The sequence below is a fragment of the Phaethon lepturus genome, unplaced genomic scaffold, assembly GCF_000687285.1.
Source record: "Phaethon lepturus isolate BGI_N335 unplaced genomic scaffold, ASM68728v1 scaffold29998, whole genome shotgun sequence".
Classification (NCBI taxonomy): Eukaryota; Metazoa; Chordata; class Aves; order Phaethontiformes; family Phaethontidae; genus Phaethon; species Phaethon lepturus.
This window is the reverse complement of record NW_010556056.1, coordinates 6,354-24,192: the sequence shown is the minus strand read 5'-3', so window position 1 is coordinate 24,192 and position 17,839 is coordinate 6,354. Positions and strand designations below refer to the sequence as shown.

General features: G+C 39.0%; 1 protein-coding gene across 1 annotated transcript in view; it reads right to left on the bottom strand.

Moving 5' to 3' along the window:
* POLQ (polymerase (DNA directed), theta) overlaps nt 1-17,839 on the bottom strand; it is a gene marked incomplete at both ends in the record, with an annotated part of 35,065 nt that overhangs the window by 12,559 nt on the left and 4,667 nt on the right. The window contains 11 exons of the mRNA XM_010292363.1: nt 1,123-1,316; nt 2,443-2,683; nt 4,156-4,352; nt 4,967-5,110; nt 6,129-9,304; nt 10,111-10,354; nt 11,860-11,984; nt 12,295-12,488; nt 14,273-14,415; nt 15,658-15,862; nt 17,393-17,535. Of these exons, the coding sequence (XP_010290665.1) occupies nt 1,123-1,316; nt 2,443-2,683; nt 4,156-4,352; nt 4,967-5,110; nt 6,129-9,304; nt 10,111-10,354; nt 11,860-11,984; nt 12,295-12,488; nt 14,273-14,415; nt 15,658-15,862; nt 17,393-17,535 (5,006 nt within the window). The remainder of the gene's footprint in view (nt 1-1,122; nt 1,317-2,442; nt 2,684-4,155; nt 4,353-4,966; nt 5,111-6,128; nt 9,305-10,110; nt 10,355-11,859; nt 11,985-12,294; nt 12,489-14,272; nt 14,416-15,657; nt 15,863-17,392; nt 17,536-17,839) is intronic.

Genomic DNA, 17,839 nt, shown 5'->3' with positions numbered 1-17,839 from the left:
GTAGCTATTGTGTTTAACTTCACAGCTGGCAAAAGGGAATAGAAGCTTTTCTCTCGCACATTTTTGTAGCACAAAAGTTTTACTGACACAAAATTGTAAGGGTAGAAGTTCTACTAACCTATACAAAATACTTTGCATGATTCCTAACAAAATTTCCACATGAGAAACAGGAGTCAGAAAAATATTTCTTTCCCTTTTTCTATGAAGCAGGATGAAATTGGAGCTGAGCATTATTTCAGGAGTTCTAACTCAGACCACTGTTAGTGAGCAAAACTTCTGCATTTGCAACAAAGGAGGAATATTTCTGTAAAACTTTTTAGTGATGGCTGCTTGCAAATTTTTACTATTTCCATATAAAGTACAGCCCCTCAGCAAGAAATTCGTATATAGAAAAGAAATAAATGGGGGAAAAAAGCATGCACAGCAATTATAATCTATTCCTATGATTCCATATAATGTACATTAAAAAATACATAGCAAAGTTCTTCGGGAATAAAAGTATTGCTAATTTACATAGAAATTTGTTTCTTAGGCTTTAAAAAAAAATCAGTTCAATACAGGTTCTTAAAAACAGACAGTAGTTGACTCAAAACTTTTAAAGCAGTCTTTCCTCCTCTTTCATGCCTGTATAGGGACAAGGGTAACAACGCAACTTATTCAGTATAACTATTCTTAGACTCATACTACATGATCTCACACAGAATACTGGTATCACAAAAATGCTTCTCTAGTCCTGCACCATTCATCAAAAATATTCCAAAAGCCATTTAATTGGCAGATCATCTCATGCGCCATGAGAAGCCAAAGTCCTGTACAAACAACATACTTATTTCCACTTGGCTTTTTAATTCCACATGCTTATTTCCCCTTCTACTTTCTTTATTTCTGCTAAAGTTAGCAGAAATCAGAATGATCAGTAACAAGCAGTAATTGCCTGCAGTTACAGGCAGCAAGCTCATACAGAGTGTAAAGACAAATCAACTCTGAACAGAGTTCAATTTGCATTCCATCTTTTCTTCATATGCTGTCTGCCCAAGAAGGTTTTTTCTTAAGTCTAAGCAAAAGCCTCTTGAGGGTAACTTCTGAGAAAGTTCTCCTCCTCCCACCCTAACCCTCACGTACCTCTGCAATGTCATCAGGGCTGGTCAAGGAGAAGCTGTGGCCTGCCAGCTGATATGCCTGGGTCTCAATCTCACTCAGTTTAGCTTGCATGACCTGTTTCTGAGTTTCATATGCTGTTGTGCTAAAACCAATGCCGTTCAGCTCCAACAGAGCCAAGCAATAATGAGTGGGCATCTCCACTTTAGAAAATACATCTGTAGTAAGTACAAACCCCAAGAAAAACTTTTATAACATCAAAACCAGACCTACTGCAGATCAACAGATTCATAAAAAAACAACTGGGGAATCCTCAGGTTTTAAAATCCTGAATGTGCTGACACACTGATATCTTTTAATATAGATTTAGTATAAATACTTTTGTTTCTGGAATATTTCATAGTAAGAAATATTTCATAATAAGTACTCCAGAACTTCTATCACAAAGGTATTTAAAAGAATAATAATTTCTGTCAAGTATTTACTTTCTAAGAAATATACAGCTCTCTGTATATCAACATTTTATAAACTGCAGACACGCTTAATGTAAAGCTTTCTAACTTGATATCCATTCATTCCACCACCCACATCTTTAAAAAATGTTCTCAGATTTAGTTGTCACAACCATAAATGATGCGGTAAACTTGCAAGAACAGACTTCAGTGAGACTGGACCCTAACCTTAGGCTTTGGATACAATTTAGGGGAAATAATCATAAAGATCACCAACAGGGATGTGCTTTTGGGCAGTTTTTTGTTTGCTTGTTTTTAAACAGAGGCAAGCATTCAGCAACTATTGGTGTAAACATACTGGATCATTCACTATGGGATCACAAAAGTTTCATGGACATGACACATACATGGCAAATAATCTTTATATGGGCAGGCCAAAGAGCAATAAAACTCCTTCAGAAAACATTTGAGGATTTTAGGAACTGCTTCTGACACGGAAATGCAAAAGCTCTTGAAAATATTCATGAGAAACCATAGACAGATCCACAAGTCCCCTCAGAATGGCCAGAGTACCCACCTGGGAGGTAGAGATCTGCTTTGATCTGCCTTAAAATAGACTCTGCTATAGCTGTAACCAATGGAACTGGTGGATATTTGGGATATAAAAATTATATTTAAATTTGAAATTTAATTTTTTTTTTTTTTTTTTAGCAAAACAGGTGTATTTCCAAAGGAAATTCCTTCTTTTCTTTTAACAAATGAACATTTTGCCACAGAATATACCTAGATAAGAACTTCCAAATCTCCTCTCTTCTCCATTGATCATTCACCCTGTGGTAGCACACCTATCATTACCTCCATCTTTGCTCTCAAGTGGAGGAGCTCTCTTTACCTGTCAGATTTTCCTTCTGTAATTCATTATGAAGTTGGTTCATGACATTGAAGATAAGCACAGACTCTATTGCGGCTCTGTACCGCCCAGAATGATCTCCGCTGGCACTAAGCCCCAGACTGTGCACCCGTTGGCCAGTGCCTACCCCTTCCAGTAGAGGTAGCTCGTTGGGGAGAAAGTTAGTCACCATGTTGTGAAGTGTACGTTCCTTAGAGCCAGAATCAAGCAGCCAACATGCAACCTTAAAAAGGGAAACATCCATGAGATCTTTCTTCTATTTTAGTCATAATACAACATAAATATTTAACTGGGTGTTAATGAAAGGTTATAGTGCAGATTATTTTTCTTGATTTGGCAGGCAGACTGGAATAATTTCTGGTAAAGTTACATGATTTCAGATAAAACCTTCAAGAGGGCATAAGTCACTTAAAAGCTTCATTCTCACTCAAAGTTAATTCTGCACATTTGAAAACCTTATCCTTTGTCAACTAAACACATCTAGAAGTGTTGTCCTCAGGTGTTTTCATTTATTAAAACCTAACACAAATGGGATTAAATATGAAAATCAGGATCAAAACATGTTTAATTTGAAAACTGACTTTGTAAAAATCAGAAGTTGCTATTGATCTAGAATACTAGTCAAGCTGAGCTCTCCTATTTTTTGCACATCAGCACTAACACCAAGAATTCTGCAAGGCAAATTTTATTTCGTGGTAAGCCTTATATCTCCCACTGTCTTTAAAGCTATTTCGCTTATAGCTGTATCTCAACTTTTTGTTTGAAAATCGGATGAAAAACAGGTTTCTGCATTGTCTCTGCCATGCAAGAAGGTAAAAAACACATGTATATATACGGGGGGTGAGGGGTTGTATGTATATATTCATTGCATCACTAAAATGAACAAATATTAGTATGACTCCATTTAATACATGGAACAGCACATGGAAATGTGCTACTTTTATTGCTCTTTAATTTTATCCTGAAACTGTCTATCATTATGAAAAGCTAAGTTTGTCCTTGTGGTGAACACCTTAGCTACTTACCTGCAGACTTTAATATTAGCCATGATGCTATTCAGCCCATGTGTGATGCAAGCTTTAAAAATCAACACCAGAAATTTCTATGCATCTAAAACTTTTCGTAACAAGGACAAGAAGGTGCTTTTACCTCTTTCTAGTGTTTCATTTGAGTTGCAAATTGTACCTGAATCTTTTGAAATTACATGTAAACTTTGTTTTGTTTTGAGAAAATAGTGATAGTAAGGTGATCCACACATATAGCAGGTAAATCTTTTGCTTACAGACCCTTCTGCGCTCAGAATCAATAATCTGACCAGAAGCATTTCTGCCATTTCAGTCACAGGCTTCTCATAGCAACAAAACAAGAGTTCAGCCCTGTCCACTGGGACAGGAGAGATATTTAACCTCATCCTTCCCACCCAAGCAATCAGGTGTGAAAGATTAACGTGTTAACCTATCACTGAACTTGCTCTGTTTCTCTTTGCAGGCACCATGAACACACACAGCAAAAGAAGTCTCTTCTAAATACTGTTCTAGATTTCCCACTGGAAAAAAATTTCACTAAACCTCCTTAGCAGGTATGCATATTCAAATCTAAACAACAGAAAGAAAGTACCAGAAGGTACTCCTGTCTTTCCACTGGTGTTTTTAAACTAGTAGTTTTACCCAAGCTAAATTTCTTAATCCTGCAAACCTTTGGGTCCTCAAAACTTCCTTCCAAGGAGATGTCACAAGCCATCACCAGAGTCTTGTAGTGCTGAATGAAGTTATACATGACAATAGAGCGCTCCTGCTTGGGCTTATTCTGCAGGTACAGCTGCAGATGATACAGCCTCTCTGTTACAGATAGGTTTTTGTCCAGAGGTGGCGGCGCCAAACTCATACTGATTTCTGAGGCAGGAAATAAAAGCAAAAATCATTTTTACCCACCGCATGATAAGAAGGGCAAGAGAAAATTCTTGAATGCAATCACCTAAAGCACAAAAACTACAGTTGGACTATGAACAAACAACAATAAAGCTATCCCAATATTATATATTTTATCAAACCAGACAAGGCTCCCAAAAGCAATATGCTGTGTGTGTGCTACAACACAAAGGAGAGCCAGAACTCAAACCCTAGCCACTAGCCCACATAGCACAGATTGGGTTATGTTCAGCATTCAAATGTCAGATTTGTTCCAGAAAGCAAAAATTGGAAGAGGTTGAAAGAGAAAAGCTAAAGAGAACATGGGAGTAAGCTAACATTTTAGCAATATGCATGCTCAGCAGTCCAGTGCTTGAGCCAAATACCTGGCCTTATTATGCAGCAGCATAGATCTATCCACAGCAACATGTTCAAGGGTGTTCAGCACTTAAGACTGATGAATAATATGGCTAAATCACTCCATCACACAGCTGAGCTGCATTTGAGACACTCAAAACACTTCCAAGAACCTATCTGCTAAAAGTACTTTCTTGAAATGTGGTGTCATGTAACACAGCACAGCCTGTCCACTCACTTACCAGTCTGGTCTTGTATCTGCTGCAAAGAGATATAGTAGGCATCTTTTCCACCCCAACATACTGCCAGACCAACAACCAAGATGTCTTCACAGCCTTGGACAGGAAATCCATCATCTTTAACTTGCATCCACTGAGGAGAACTTACTAAAGGAATAATTTTTAAGTTACAATTATAAATGTCATCCATAAATAGAGAAGAGTTTGGATCCTGAAAACATAAATACATACAGTTGAGCCTAAATTTCTTAAATGTGAATATATACCTTCATTTTTATCTATAGGGAGAAAAATCTGTGTTTCTTTTGGGGAAAAAAAAATGTTTAGAATAGCAAAACTTTTTCTTAACAGAAACAACCACCCATATAGCATCCCTGCAAAACTCTGGCCTTTCCTAGCAATCTTTTCAAGAGTTGAGACAGAAGTGTATTCTCTCCTTTCACTCTGAAAAACATTTCACATTTGTCTGTCAAAAATATCTTTTGATACTTAAGAAATGTTGTTGTTGTTATGGCAATATGACAGCAAAGAATCTAACTCTGCTTAATCTTGTTACTTTAAAGGAAAAGTATCTTTATACAGCAGCAAACTGCAGCATATGAATACTTCTGTGGGAAAAAAAGAAATGAACCAATATTACAACAATCCAGAGACTGATCTGAATTTCACACACGCAGATATTGAACCATGTTTACTTTTCACAAACTCAAAAATATTCCAACCTTGGTTCAGAGGCAATCCCGCAAGTAACACTGCTCAGTGGAGACCCAGAACAGTCTGTACAGTTTACTGTCAAATATATTACTCATTTTAAAATACACTAAAACTTGTTCATAACATTGAAAGATACACATGATAAAGGGACTGCACAACACAGATCCATTTCAAAATTAGACACACAATGAAACATTAAGAATATTTAGATGCTCTCACATACAAACAAGCTGCTAACACTGTCACTAAAGACCTACCAATGAAATGCTTGACACCAATTCTCCACCCTCTCCTACCACTAAGTTCCTTTGCTTTACTGAGACTGACAATATTCAATTAGTATCAGTAATTTTCCTCCTTTTTTGCAAACCTTTTCCTTCTCCACTCCCGCTTTAACCTCAAGATGCCACCCTGCTGTTCACAAAATAACACGCTGGAACATGGAACTGACCTTTTTTGAATTTGCCACCAATAGTTGATTTGGGAGACAAAAGACATTTTGTTCTTTCGCATGCCACCGAGATGGAGAATCTGCTCTTCTCCTTCCATTCTGCAACAAAAGTCTGGAAAAGTGCTTTGTCGCTTGCTACATCAATAATAGTGAAGTTTTCAGCACTTAAGGGAATGGGTGGAAAAACATCCTGAGATAGCTGCAGTGAAAAGCCTTGGTCTATAGTGGAATCATCTTTCATCTCATCAGTCTCGATTGGGTCTACACTACCAAGATTGACCTGGAGTGTTTCTACCTGCTGCTCTGCATTGCCCTCGCTATTCTGCTGTGGCTGAATCAGTTGCCCTTCATTCATGCAGGTGACTTGTCTCTTCCTTGCAGATTTCACAGAGAGAGAAACAGAACCCTTTGGAAAAAGCTCTTTGGGGGGCGTTGGAGGAATAAACCCGTTATTACTATCTGGTGGAAGACAGGATGTTCTGTTGCTTCCCTTGAGTGGAAGTGTTATGCAGCCTGTTTTCTGAAGATCCAAGTTTTCTGTTTTGTTTTCTTTAACCTTGAAAGAACTTCTTAAATCCTGGCAAGTGGGCAAAGGCCATGGCTGACAACAGTCAGATTCAAAAACTGGATCTGGATCTTCATTAACAATAGGAGCAACTAACTTTCCTTTCAAACAGGAGCTTACTGAAACTGGTTCAATGCCTGAGGGACTAGGCCATTTGTCTAATGCATCCTGCAGTCCTGGGCTTAGTTCAAATGAGTGTTCAGCCCACAACACTGGATGGGTTTTCTTCTTTTCTAAAGCTTGCTGGCTACTCTGGAGCTTTTCACCTTGATCTCCTACTAATTCCTTTGGTCTGGAGTCATTGTTACAAATCACTGGGTTTCTTAATCCTGGCTGACCATGAAATGTAGAAGGAAGATCTTCCAGAAAAGATGGGGAATTTGCATGATCTAAAACTTCAGCTATTAGATCAGAGAATGCTAGAGACACATCATTACGCTGCACAGGATCCTCGTGCTCTTTCTGATTGCCACTGACATCAAATTTATTCTGAACAGGTCTAAGGTTCTGTAAAAGACCATCTGGAGGAAGCATAGCCTCTTGCTTCTCCACAGGGTCCTTTCTGTCAGCTTCTGTGATGTGAACAGCTGAAAGGTCACTGACATAACTGAAGCTATCATCAAAGAGCAAGCTATCACTCATATTCAGGCTTGTTTCAGGGACAGGGTGGCATTCTACTTGTACAATGTGCTCCCTGCCAAAAGGGGAGATTGCTTTCTTAAGGTCTTTAGACACACTCTCCCCTTTCACTGAATTTTGGGTCTGGTAATCTTGTAGAAAACTGTGTAGCTGGGAGTCAGTCACTGAGAAATCACTTTCTTTAAGGCAAGGTGCAGATTCTATTTCCTTCGCCACAACCTGTAAATTAATGCCTCCAGACTCCAAAGGTTTATTACTGCACTGCTGAGCTGTGTTTTTTGTAACATTATTTGTTGTGATAAGACTCGATAAGCCCAGTTCCCTAACTGTTGCAGCCAGCCTTTCATCAGTTGCATTCTCAGTCCGTGAAGTGCTTAGTTTCTTGGAGATTCCCTGCTGTGGTATTGCTGCCATCTCTGAACCTTGTACTCCCTGCTGTCCTGTGATTCCAGCTGTTCCCTCCTGTTTTATTATCATCTCAGTTTGAGTATCCAACGGGAGGCTGTCTTCACAGTCTCTAGAGTCAGAAAATAGATCAGAGGATGGACCATTCTGAACATCATTTGCATTGCAAATGCCTCTGGATTTTATTAGAGAGTCTTTCAAAAAATCTTTAGGATGACTGATAGCTTTCTGCAGTGCTCCAGCTTGTAACAATATTCCATTGGGCTTTTTGCTCCCATTTTTGCTCCCATTCTGAATCTGAATATGGCAGCATTTATCCTCACCAGGACAAAAATCCACAGGCTTCCGTATCCTGTTGCTACTATGGACGTGTCCACTTCCAGAGCAGCTAGCAGTTACATTACAGTGATCTCTGTCTAAAGACATCTGCTGCTTACCAATCACCTCCTCAGCACAGCTAGCATCCGTTTGCATTTTATTAATTTTATTCCGCTTATCATCAGTATTTTCATTTCTCTGTGTCCTAGAACTAGCAGGTATTACTAAACTTTCTACATTACGTGTCTCCACATTCATGTGTGGAGTACCCTGCAATGTAACAGGTGCCTGAAAACATCCTCTCCCCTTAGGCATGCCTTCATTAGTGGTGGTAGGCTCTGTAAATAATCCTTCCACTTTATCTTTCCTCCCAAAATTAATTTCCCCCATCTGTACACAATTTGAGACTTTGTTGTCTTGAGTTACAGATCTTGTTTCCATAAATTCCTTATTATTTTGGTCTGGAAAAAAAATACCTTTAAAGGTGGTGGGGTGGAAAGCAGGTGGCTTTTGTATGTCTATGCTAAGCATATTTGAATCTTCAACAAGTGACCTCTGCAGTTTTGAAGCAGTATTTTTATTCCTAGTCCGGTTTAAATGCACATCCGTACTTTTTATCAATCTAGAGGCTAAAGACTTTGTTCTCAATGTTGGTGGTTTTCCTTCTTCAGTAGGGAGTTCTGGAATTCCTCTTCTGGAGTCAACCTTGTTTTTGACCAGAGAAATTCCTTCTACATTTTCATCATCTCTGCACATATTTGGCCGTTTTCTAGCACTGTACACAATATCATCATTGCCTTCCTCTGCTCGAGCCTGTCTCCTGCCTGGGACTTCACACTCAAATCTGGAGTCTTCTGTACTACCACTTAGTCGCCTTTTATATCCTTTTTTAGTATTTGATAAGTTTCCAGTCTGAGAACCAAGGCCATTACAATGTTGAACTCTGCACCCTTTTTTGTTTGACACCCTAGAAGACTCAGAATACTGCTCTCCATTTGATCTACGTAGTCTGTCTTCCAGTTCTGACTCACTGCTGATCATAGAGGACGTATCAGACTCGAGAAAACTCTCTGGGTTCCACTGCACTCCCATCAAGGCCAAATCCTCCCGGAGAAGTCCCCTGGCTTCCTCCACAATGAGGGAAGCTGCTTCTCTTTCGGTTAAGCCTTTCATTCCAGCTATCCAGATGCTGCGCACAGTCCGACGCTCCTCTGCTGATTCTTCATCTTCATCCACAGCCCTACGAGCACTATGGGAAAGGTAACAGACAGATGTAAACATTTGTGCAGAAAATAACAAATGACACAAGGAGCTGGCACTACTCTCCTCCCATTTCAATTAGTTTCACAGCTTCCTAACTTCACAGAAGCACTACATCAAAAATACAATGCACTTAATAGGAAATAACTATTTCAGTTTTCTATATGTGAACAGGTGTCGATGACAGATATTACTGGCTGCATACTCCAGAAGCATTACTAGGTTTCTGCGTCCAAACATGTACCCCAGATGAGTCCCAACTCCTTAGTAAGGAAGGGCAACATCCAGGTCTGAATCAATCCTTCTCCATACACTGTTTTCCAAAGTAATGAAGCTTCAGGAGCATGAACCAGAGAGGTGTCATGGCCCAGTCCAACAGGTACTTGATCAAGGAAGCTTGTCATTGCACTAACATGAAAATCACAAGAGCATTTCAAATGATATACAGTAAAAAATCATCAACTCATTTGATCATATGGTAGAGCTGCCTTTTAGAGGCAGCAAAAGGCCTCCAGAGAGCATTAACAATTCACCCAGGACTAAACAGTGCATTGAAAAGAGGAATAAGAAGAAAAGGTAGGTCTCTCGAACTTATGCTGCAAACAAAAGATGCTTCTATTAATTTCAAAATAATCATTGAATGACTGTGATCAGCCACAGAGACCTACAAGTCATTTCTAAATAATGTTTGGCACCAAGTCCCAAGTGCCATATTTAATTACAGGTTTCATCCTGCAATCCTTCACCTTACAAACTCACTCCTTTACTTGACTTCTGGACTTACTGATTTCTCACCTTTTGAATGGTACTGAATTCTTCAGAGCAGTTGCCACATCATCAGGACTGGCTTTAGCCAGATCAGCCACCGTGACAAACCCAGCGTTGTAAAGCATCCTAGCACGCTGTGCATTCAGCAGAGACACTCGTACCAGGTCACAAAGCTCCCTATGAACCCCAAAAGTGAGGCGGCTCTGGAACTGAGAGAGCAACAGCTCCATGTTGTGCCAGCCCAGCCGATTACAGAAAACCGTTACCATTCCTGGAACACAGAAGTTACATCAATGTCTTCACTCCAGCTCCAGTTCTACTAAGCTGGACCCATTCCCTGCCCACTCCCATCTGAATAGGCATTCACTTTACATTTCTCACCTTCCCATTACCTACAGAAACTAACTCATGTTTATTATAACTATGATTAGGAGCTGGTCTCACAGAACTCAACATAATGTAGAATTAACTAGCTTATCAGTGAGGTAGAAATTCTGAATGACAACTGCTTGTCTGAAGATGCTAATCTTGAAAGTGTGAAGCAAATGCATATCCTGTAACAGGATTCTTATGAACCAAACACACTGAAGAAAAGAAGACAGAAAAAATAATGATGAGAGGCACCAAGAGAAGCCACAATCTTTGAGGAAAGCCGGCTCTCATGTCCATAACATCGGAACTTGGCCTGCAGAACTTCAGTTACTGAGAGCACGATAGGAGGTAGCAAAGCCTGTGATAAAGGTTACAACTGCAGTCCCCAGCACGTGGGAGGAGGAAAAGGGGAGGGAAAAGACAGTTTATTACTCACACATCGCATCTACAGAATATGAAAGTAACTGAAAGACACAGCATCCCTCACTGTTTTTATAGTGATTATAGAATACAGCTTTTATCATATCTCTTAACTACATGTCATGTCAACAGTTCATTTTACTTCCCAAATTACTTTTGTTCCTGCACTAATCTACCTGATTGCTGAAAATTATTAACATGAGGAATAGAGAATTATGAAACTGCTACAACAAAAAGTTATTTATATTACCAGAATTAATTTAAACTACTCTGCATCAGTTGGCGTGACCTTTTAATTTTGGGGCTCTGACTCATGCTGCAACCCACACATAAGGTTTGGTAAGTGGAGCTAAAACTGTTTTAAAAATTGAAGAACCACCTATGGAGTAATGGAGGAATTAGGCAACAGGAAAAAAAAAGAAAAATCTCAGTCACATGGTGGGCTGTTACTTCTACTCCTACACAGCCCTCTTACGGAAGTTAAGTTAAAGGTGACAGCTATCTAACCTCTTGTTACCTGGTGATAAATGACCCAGAAACAACTCACACTGTTTTGAAAACTATAAACTTATACTTTCTGGCCAATTAACTTCGCAACCCAGAGAAAGCCATGCTAAGTCTTAGAGACCCCAAACTTTATTCATGATGAAAGATACTCTTTCCTGATAGAGCAAAGCTTCAGAATGGAATTTCTGTACTTAGTATTGAACAAACTATATTCCTGCACAGTACACAGATAATTTCCACAGACTTCAGCATGCTACAGCACTGCTTGTTTCCACTCGGCCAGCCTTCATCCCATGGCACACTCTGTGGTTTCACCTCAAAGCAAGGGCAACCACAGATTAAGCTGTAAAGCTGGAAGTAGTTTTACAAGACTGACTGTTGCTAGTACCATACTGTGGCTATCTTATCCCCATATCTGGAAGGAAAGAAAACGGACCAGCCTAAGACTCCTGGGGATTTTTTGCCCAGACAACTCACCTGCATAGGTGGCAGCAGACTGCTGCAAGGATTGAAGCTGGCCACGACTACATCCATATTTCTTGGTCATATCCTTTAAGGGAACCTCACTGATTAAATCCACAAGGGCAAGACTGGTGAAAAACCTGTAGAAAAAGTACACGTGGGAATAAAATGATCATCCAGGGCACATTAGTGTACATGGCAAAATGCACTGTGATAGCATAGGACAGAATGGTACTATAGCATAGCAACAAAAAAGAAACAGGGAAGATGGCTTCCAAAAACATCAGCACAAACATCTTGTGCCAGAAGTCCAAAGCAGACCAGGTCCAGGTTTTCTGAGCTATCAGCTCACTCAGCAAGACAGCCAGTTCCTGAAAACAGACACAAAGCCTGTCCCCTCCACACGTTATAGCCTCTAGTCTTTGCACACTGACACCCATTTGTGGCTACCTTTTGTGGATGGCCATTTGTCTATGCTGTTTCTCTGTTTTAGCTATGATTTTGCCTTTTACAGAACGAGCCAGGAAGCCTTCTTCAATCCCCACCAGTTCAGCCACACGCTTCATTGAGGCAGGCAGTTTCTCCCATAAGCAGAAAAACTGGTACCAATCAATTGTGGTCCACTCCTCATACACTGGGGTGACCTAAAGAAAATAAGACAATACAAAAAACTATTTCAGAGAAACAAACAGAACAGAGCTCTGCGTAAACAAAAATACAGTCTAGGGATTGTGGTTAGAGCATCCTACGCACTACTGTAAGGCACTGAGTCATAACCATGTACCCTGAAGAAAGTAAAAGCTCTTCTAACCTAGTTTTTTTTAATATTTGCACAGATGAGATCTGACTCATATGGGTACTGTAATGATTAAGCAATTTGGAGTCTTTGTCAGACTGCTCCCTAAATCCAAGCCACTAGAAGATTTTTAAGCTGCATCTTTATTCTCCTTTAATAAAACAAAACTTTACTCTTTTTTTAACAAAACTGACAGGTATCTACCAGCCTCTTAAAACCACTAGCAACCACATTAACCACTGCCACAGCATCTGACAAAGCAGGATGGAACACAGATTTTGCCAGAAGTCACTGAAGCTTTCATCTACCTGGAGTACAAGAAATCTCAGACTTATTAATACCAACAAAAAGCCATCCAGAGAATACACATACTTTTAGACAAAAAAACAATTTTTTTATCATTCAGTCAGCACAGAGTTAGTTTCAGTATGAGGAGACAAGATGTCTTCAGATCTGTATCAATATACTGGAAGATTAATGAACTAACAGCTGTTGCGGAGCATTTAACATAATACAGAATGCCAGATGCCTATGTAGTTGTAAATCATCCATGCCCTCTTCGACTGCTGAGAAGAACGAGAGTTATTAAATTAAGGTGGGGTCTTTTGTTGCTTGTTGCTTTTTTTTCTTTAAAGAAACTCTTTTCCTAACCTAGCAAATACTTATTTGTTTTAAACAACTTTCCTAAAATACAAGGTCTTGGAATTCAGTCTCATATTTGTACAAGTACAAGATTCAAGCCTAAGAGAATTAAACAGCATTATAGCAGATAATTTCCCTGTATCCCATAAAGAGAACAATTCCTTTCAGAAAAAAAAAAAAGCCACAAAAACTAAACAAACATTTTCAAAATGGCCTTGAAAATGAACAGACTTGCAAGAAAGTGTTTGAGGCTAGCTTAATGGAAGGGAATTTCAAGAACATTTTGTTCAACAGTGTATTTGATTTAAAATAACATTAGCCAAGCTGCTGCAATTAAAAAGTACAGAGTAGAAAAATACATTGCCATCACTGTCTCTACCCCAGAACATGAACAAAATTCATCCTTTTTTTCTGTTTTGGAGATGCAAACAGGGAAAAAACCTCACTGGTGCATGACACAAAACAGTCCACTTTGCCTAGTAGAAAACTAAATATAACATAGTCCTCTAAAACAGAGATATGGCTACATATGGGACACTAATAGAAGGAAAAAAAAAAAAAATCTATCAGTAGATTTATTCATTAATCTATTCATTAACTAGGTTAATGAAAACAGCAAGCAGAGACAGCCCCCCTCAATCCCTTGCGCCCCCCTGTCCCCTAGCTCAATAACTCCTGTAACAGCAAACATATTCTCCTTGGGGTCAACTTTTTTTCAGGCAAAATGCCTCGTAAAGAGAACACACTTTGTACTTAAGGAGGCTGAAGACGACTGTCAAATTTCGGATGATTGCATGATGGACCTCTGGCAGCCATGAATCCTAGGATATTCACTACAGCTCCATCTTGTTTCCTTACTAATCTTCACAGGTTCATGGTTTCCTCTCCAAAAGTCTTAAATAGCATTGCTTAGCTTTTTAAGTGTACGTGTACATGTCTTTTCCTTAGTTTTGACAGTACAAAATACAAAACACAGAATGAGGAACCTACCAAATAGACAATATGCAGATCATTCTCCAGAACAAAACTTTTCATAGCTCGCTGCAGGTCAGCAAAGATTTCCATGGCTTCAGTTGGTGAAAGAGAAGAGGAAAGAGTAGCTGAGCCAAGATGTGTTGGATGATAAACCTTTGCTGTTAAAAAAAAAAAAAAATCAAACATACAAACCAACACACACAGAGAAACACTTAAGTGCAAGTTTATCTCTCATTTCAGGTTGCAACGTATTTTATAGATTTCAATTCTACTATTAGGGGAGACCTTATCGCTCCCTACAACTACATGAAAGGAGGTTGTAGTGAGATGGGTGTTGGTCTCTTCTCCCAAGTAACTAGCGATAGAACGAGAGGAAAATGGCCTCAAGTTGCACCAGGAGAGGTTTAGATTAGATATTAGGAAAAATTTCTTTACTGAAAGAGTGGTTAAGCATTGGAACAGGCTGCCCAGGGAGGTGGTGGAGTCACCATCACTGGAGGTGTTCAAAAAATGAGTAGATGTGGCACTTCAGGACATGTTTTAGTGGGCATGGTGGTGTTGGGTTGATGGTTGGACTTGATGATCTTAGAGGTCTTTTCCAGCCTTAATGATTCCATGAACTTTTCCCAATTGCTTTTTCAAGAAGAAATAGCATATTTATCCATTCTGCAGATAGGAAATGGAAACAATAAAAGGTTTAGACTTGCTTAAGTCTAAACTAGCCTTTTTCAGAGGCCAAATCTCAAGTTTGGATCCCTCTAACTACTCAGACTAACAGCTGTGATAGCTATTTGAACAAAAAACACTGGAATACCATCTGCCATCCTGCCTAGGAGTTATCATTTTAAGTATTTCTTTCTTAGGAACACCAAATATCTCCTGTCTTCTTTTCTTAACAAAAGAAATACAAATTAACCTGTAATGGGGATTCTTACCATTACAAGGAATCATCCTTAGCCATTTTAACAAAATAGCCAAAATCAGAAAAAAGTGCAACAATGTACACCAAGCAGTTCTAGAAGAGACTTGTACTCTCTTAGAATGTACTCGTTCTTCAGAAAGACAAAAATCAGCCTACAGTTAACATGCACAGATGCTGTAGTAAAAGTATGCCTTGTTTAAAGATATTTTGGGAATTTGTAGACTAGGATGCATCAGCCTTAGAGGTGATGTGCAGAGAGAGGCCTTCCAAGAACACGTGCATGTGAAAAATGTTATAGCAGGTAAAAAGACACCCTCCAGAAAGCTAAAAAATTCTTGATACACATGATTCTTTAAAATAAAACCATAAATACACAGAAGTCCTCATTATAAAGATACATTAAATATCTACCCAGCTGCAGAAGATTTCCTGATTCAAAATTGCTAACTGCAATCACTGGGAAGAACACCAATCTTACCTTTCACATCATTGCCAGAGTCCAGAACCTGAATGAATTCATTCTCCAGCAGCCATGCCACACAAGCCTCAATAGGTCCAGTCTGCGCTTTGTCTTGTACCTTCTCACTTCCCCACTTGCTTTCTTTCAAGCTGGATGCAAGAAGAGTGCAAGAAGCGTAGGTCTGCACATCCTCTGCAGTGTTGGCCACTCCCCCCACTATGATCTGCTGAAGAAAACCATTGTTCATATTGCCAGAGAAGCAGTAGGATAGAACATCAGATTGAAGAATCAAAGAGATTGATACATCAGATATCTACGTTTTAAAGAACCAGTACAAGAGAGGAACATGAGGCAAAGCAACAGCCAACCTTTAAAGACTTTTCTTGGCAAGAAGTTCTACCTTAGGTAGAAGTAAGATGGCCAAGCTATGGGAAAGAATGAATTATAAAATCTTATTTTGATAGCAGACATACATATAGTAGCAATTTAGATTTGAGACTAGCCCTAGGCATTTTGCTTAGCCAACATCATGAAATACTTTTAAAAGATTAGAACACAAACTGCAATTTTCTGAAGACAAAAAGCAAACCAGGAAGGAGTTCTCTTAAGGCTCTTTAGCATACTGAAGTTTTCTCTTTATAATGTGAATGCTAGACCCCATCATTGTTTTCCTGATTGAGGTTGCTTTTTTTCCCCTTGGATTTTGTTTTGTTTTTCACATAACTGCTTTTTCCTTGTGAGTCATTTCCATACATGTGTCGTCTTTGACAAACTTTCTTTCACGCCCTTGAAACTGCACTAGGAGACCTCTTTTTCTTTCTTCTTGTAGAAACTTTAAATGCCAGAGTTTAAGGACGAGTTAAGGTTTTCTGTAAATTTCCATTTTCAAAGTCAGTTTCAATGGATTTTTTTCATGTTATAAAGCAACACCACCAGAAAGGAACCACCATCTTTTAAATAGCTCTTACATAGAAATAGGCACTTAGAAATTCCATTGGTCTACCAAAAATTCAAAACCTATGGAATCACAACCAAGTTCTGAGTACCACAGCAGCTTTCACAAGACAGTAGGAATAGTACGGCAAACAAACTGTATTTAAAAAGTCTAAGCTCAGTTGACGTCCAAAAGCAACTTTGGAAAAGGAGGTCGGCTTTTTCTACCTATGTGGAATAACACACTTTTGGTCTTTTTTACTCCTGTAGGTACCCTACAGAGGAGGGCAGGCTAGAGGGAACATCAAACATCTGTTTGTTCACCAAAAATTTATTTTAAAAATTTCAATAATTTGTATCCAAAAGAGGTAGATAAGTTAATGGGGGAAATAAGGGACCCTGCAAGGTTCTACAAATGTCATTATGGCCCAATTCAGTCTACAAAGCCTCTGGGATCATTAATTTACAAGCATCTCCCAGTTAAGACTGTCAGGTCACACCAAGTTTAAGAATTACACTTATTTCTGCCTGCAGTTTGAGTATATCTAAACACAAAAGCAAAGTATAGTAACCCTTGTTTGAGTGTGCTCACATCCTAATCTGCAGCAAGCAAAGACTGAAACATACCAAAGAAAATGCTGAATACTAAAGCAAGCGGGCAGATCCAAGCAATTTTCTTCTGGAGCTGTTTGGGTTGACAGCAGAGGAAACAGAAGAAAAAGAAAGTGCACAGAAAACATTTGATGGTGTCACAAAAGAAACCATCCTACAATTACAAGAGTGCAAGCACAGTTCTAATCCCTCTCCAAGTGTCCTGTACCTCAAGTATTGCTCTTTTCATGCTAGATGCGACACCTTCCCCTTCTTTTCTAAGCAAACAACTGCAAACAGGTTTGAGAGATCCCTGAAGTAAAGCAGTTCCTTTTGATCTTTCTGAGGGCTTGCAAACTAAAATGCTCTCACCTATAGGAAAAGAACACAAAAAACAAAAAAGAAATTTGTTACTTTAGTATTGCATCTTAGCACTATAACATCTACATACAGTTCATCAAGGACATATTATTGGAATGGAAAACTAGGTATTTTTGAAAAAGCTAAATAAAAAAAGGAGAAAAACTTTTGCAACCTTGAACAGTGTATATCCATTTCTATGTAAGAACTCCACAGATACATAATACTTAAGAACTGAGAGCAAAGCAAACTTCAAAGTTACATTAGGCTGGTCAGGGTCTTGCCAAATCAGCTAAGAGGCTTCCATAGCCTCTCT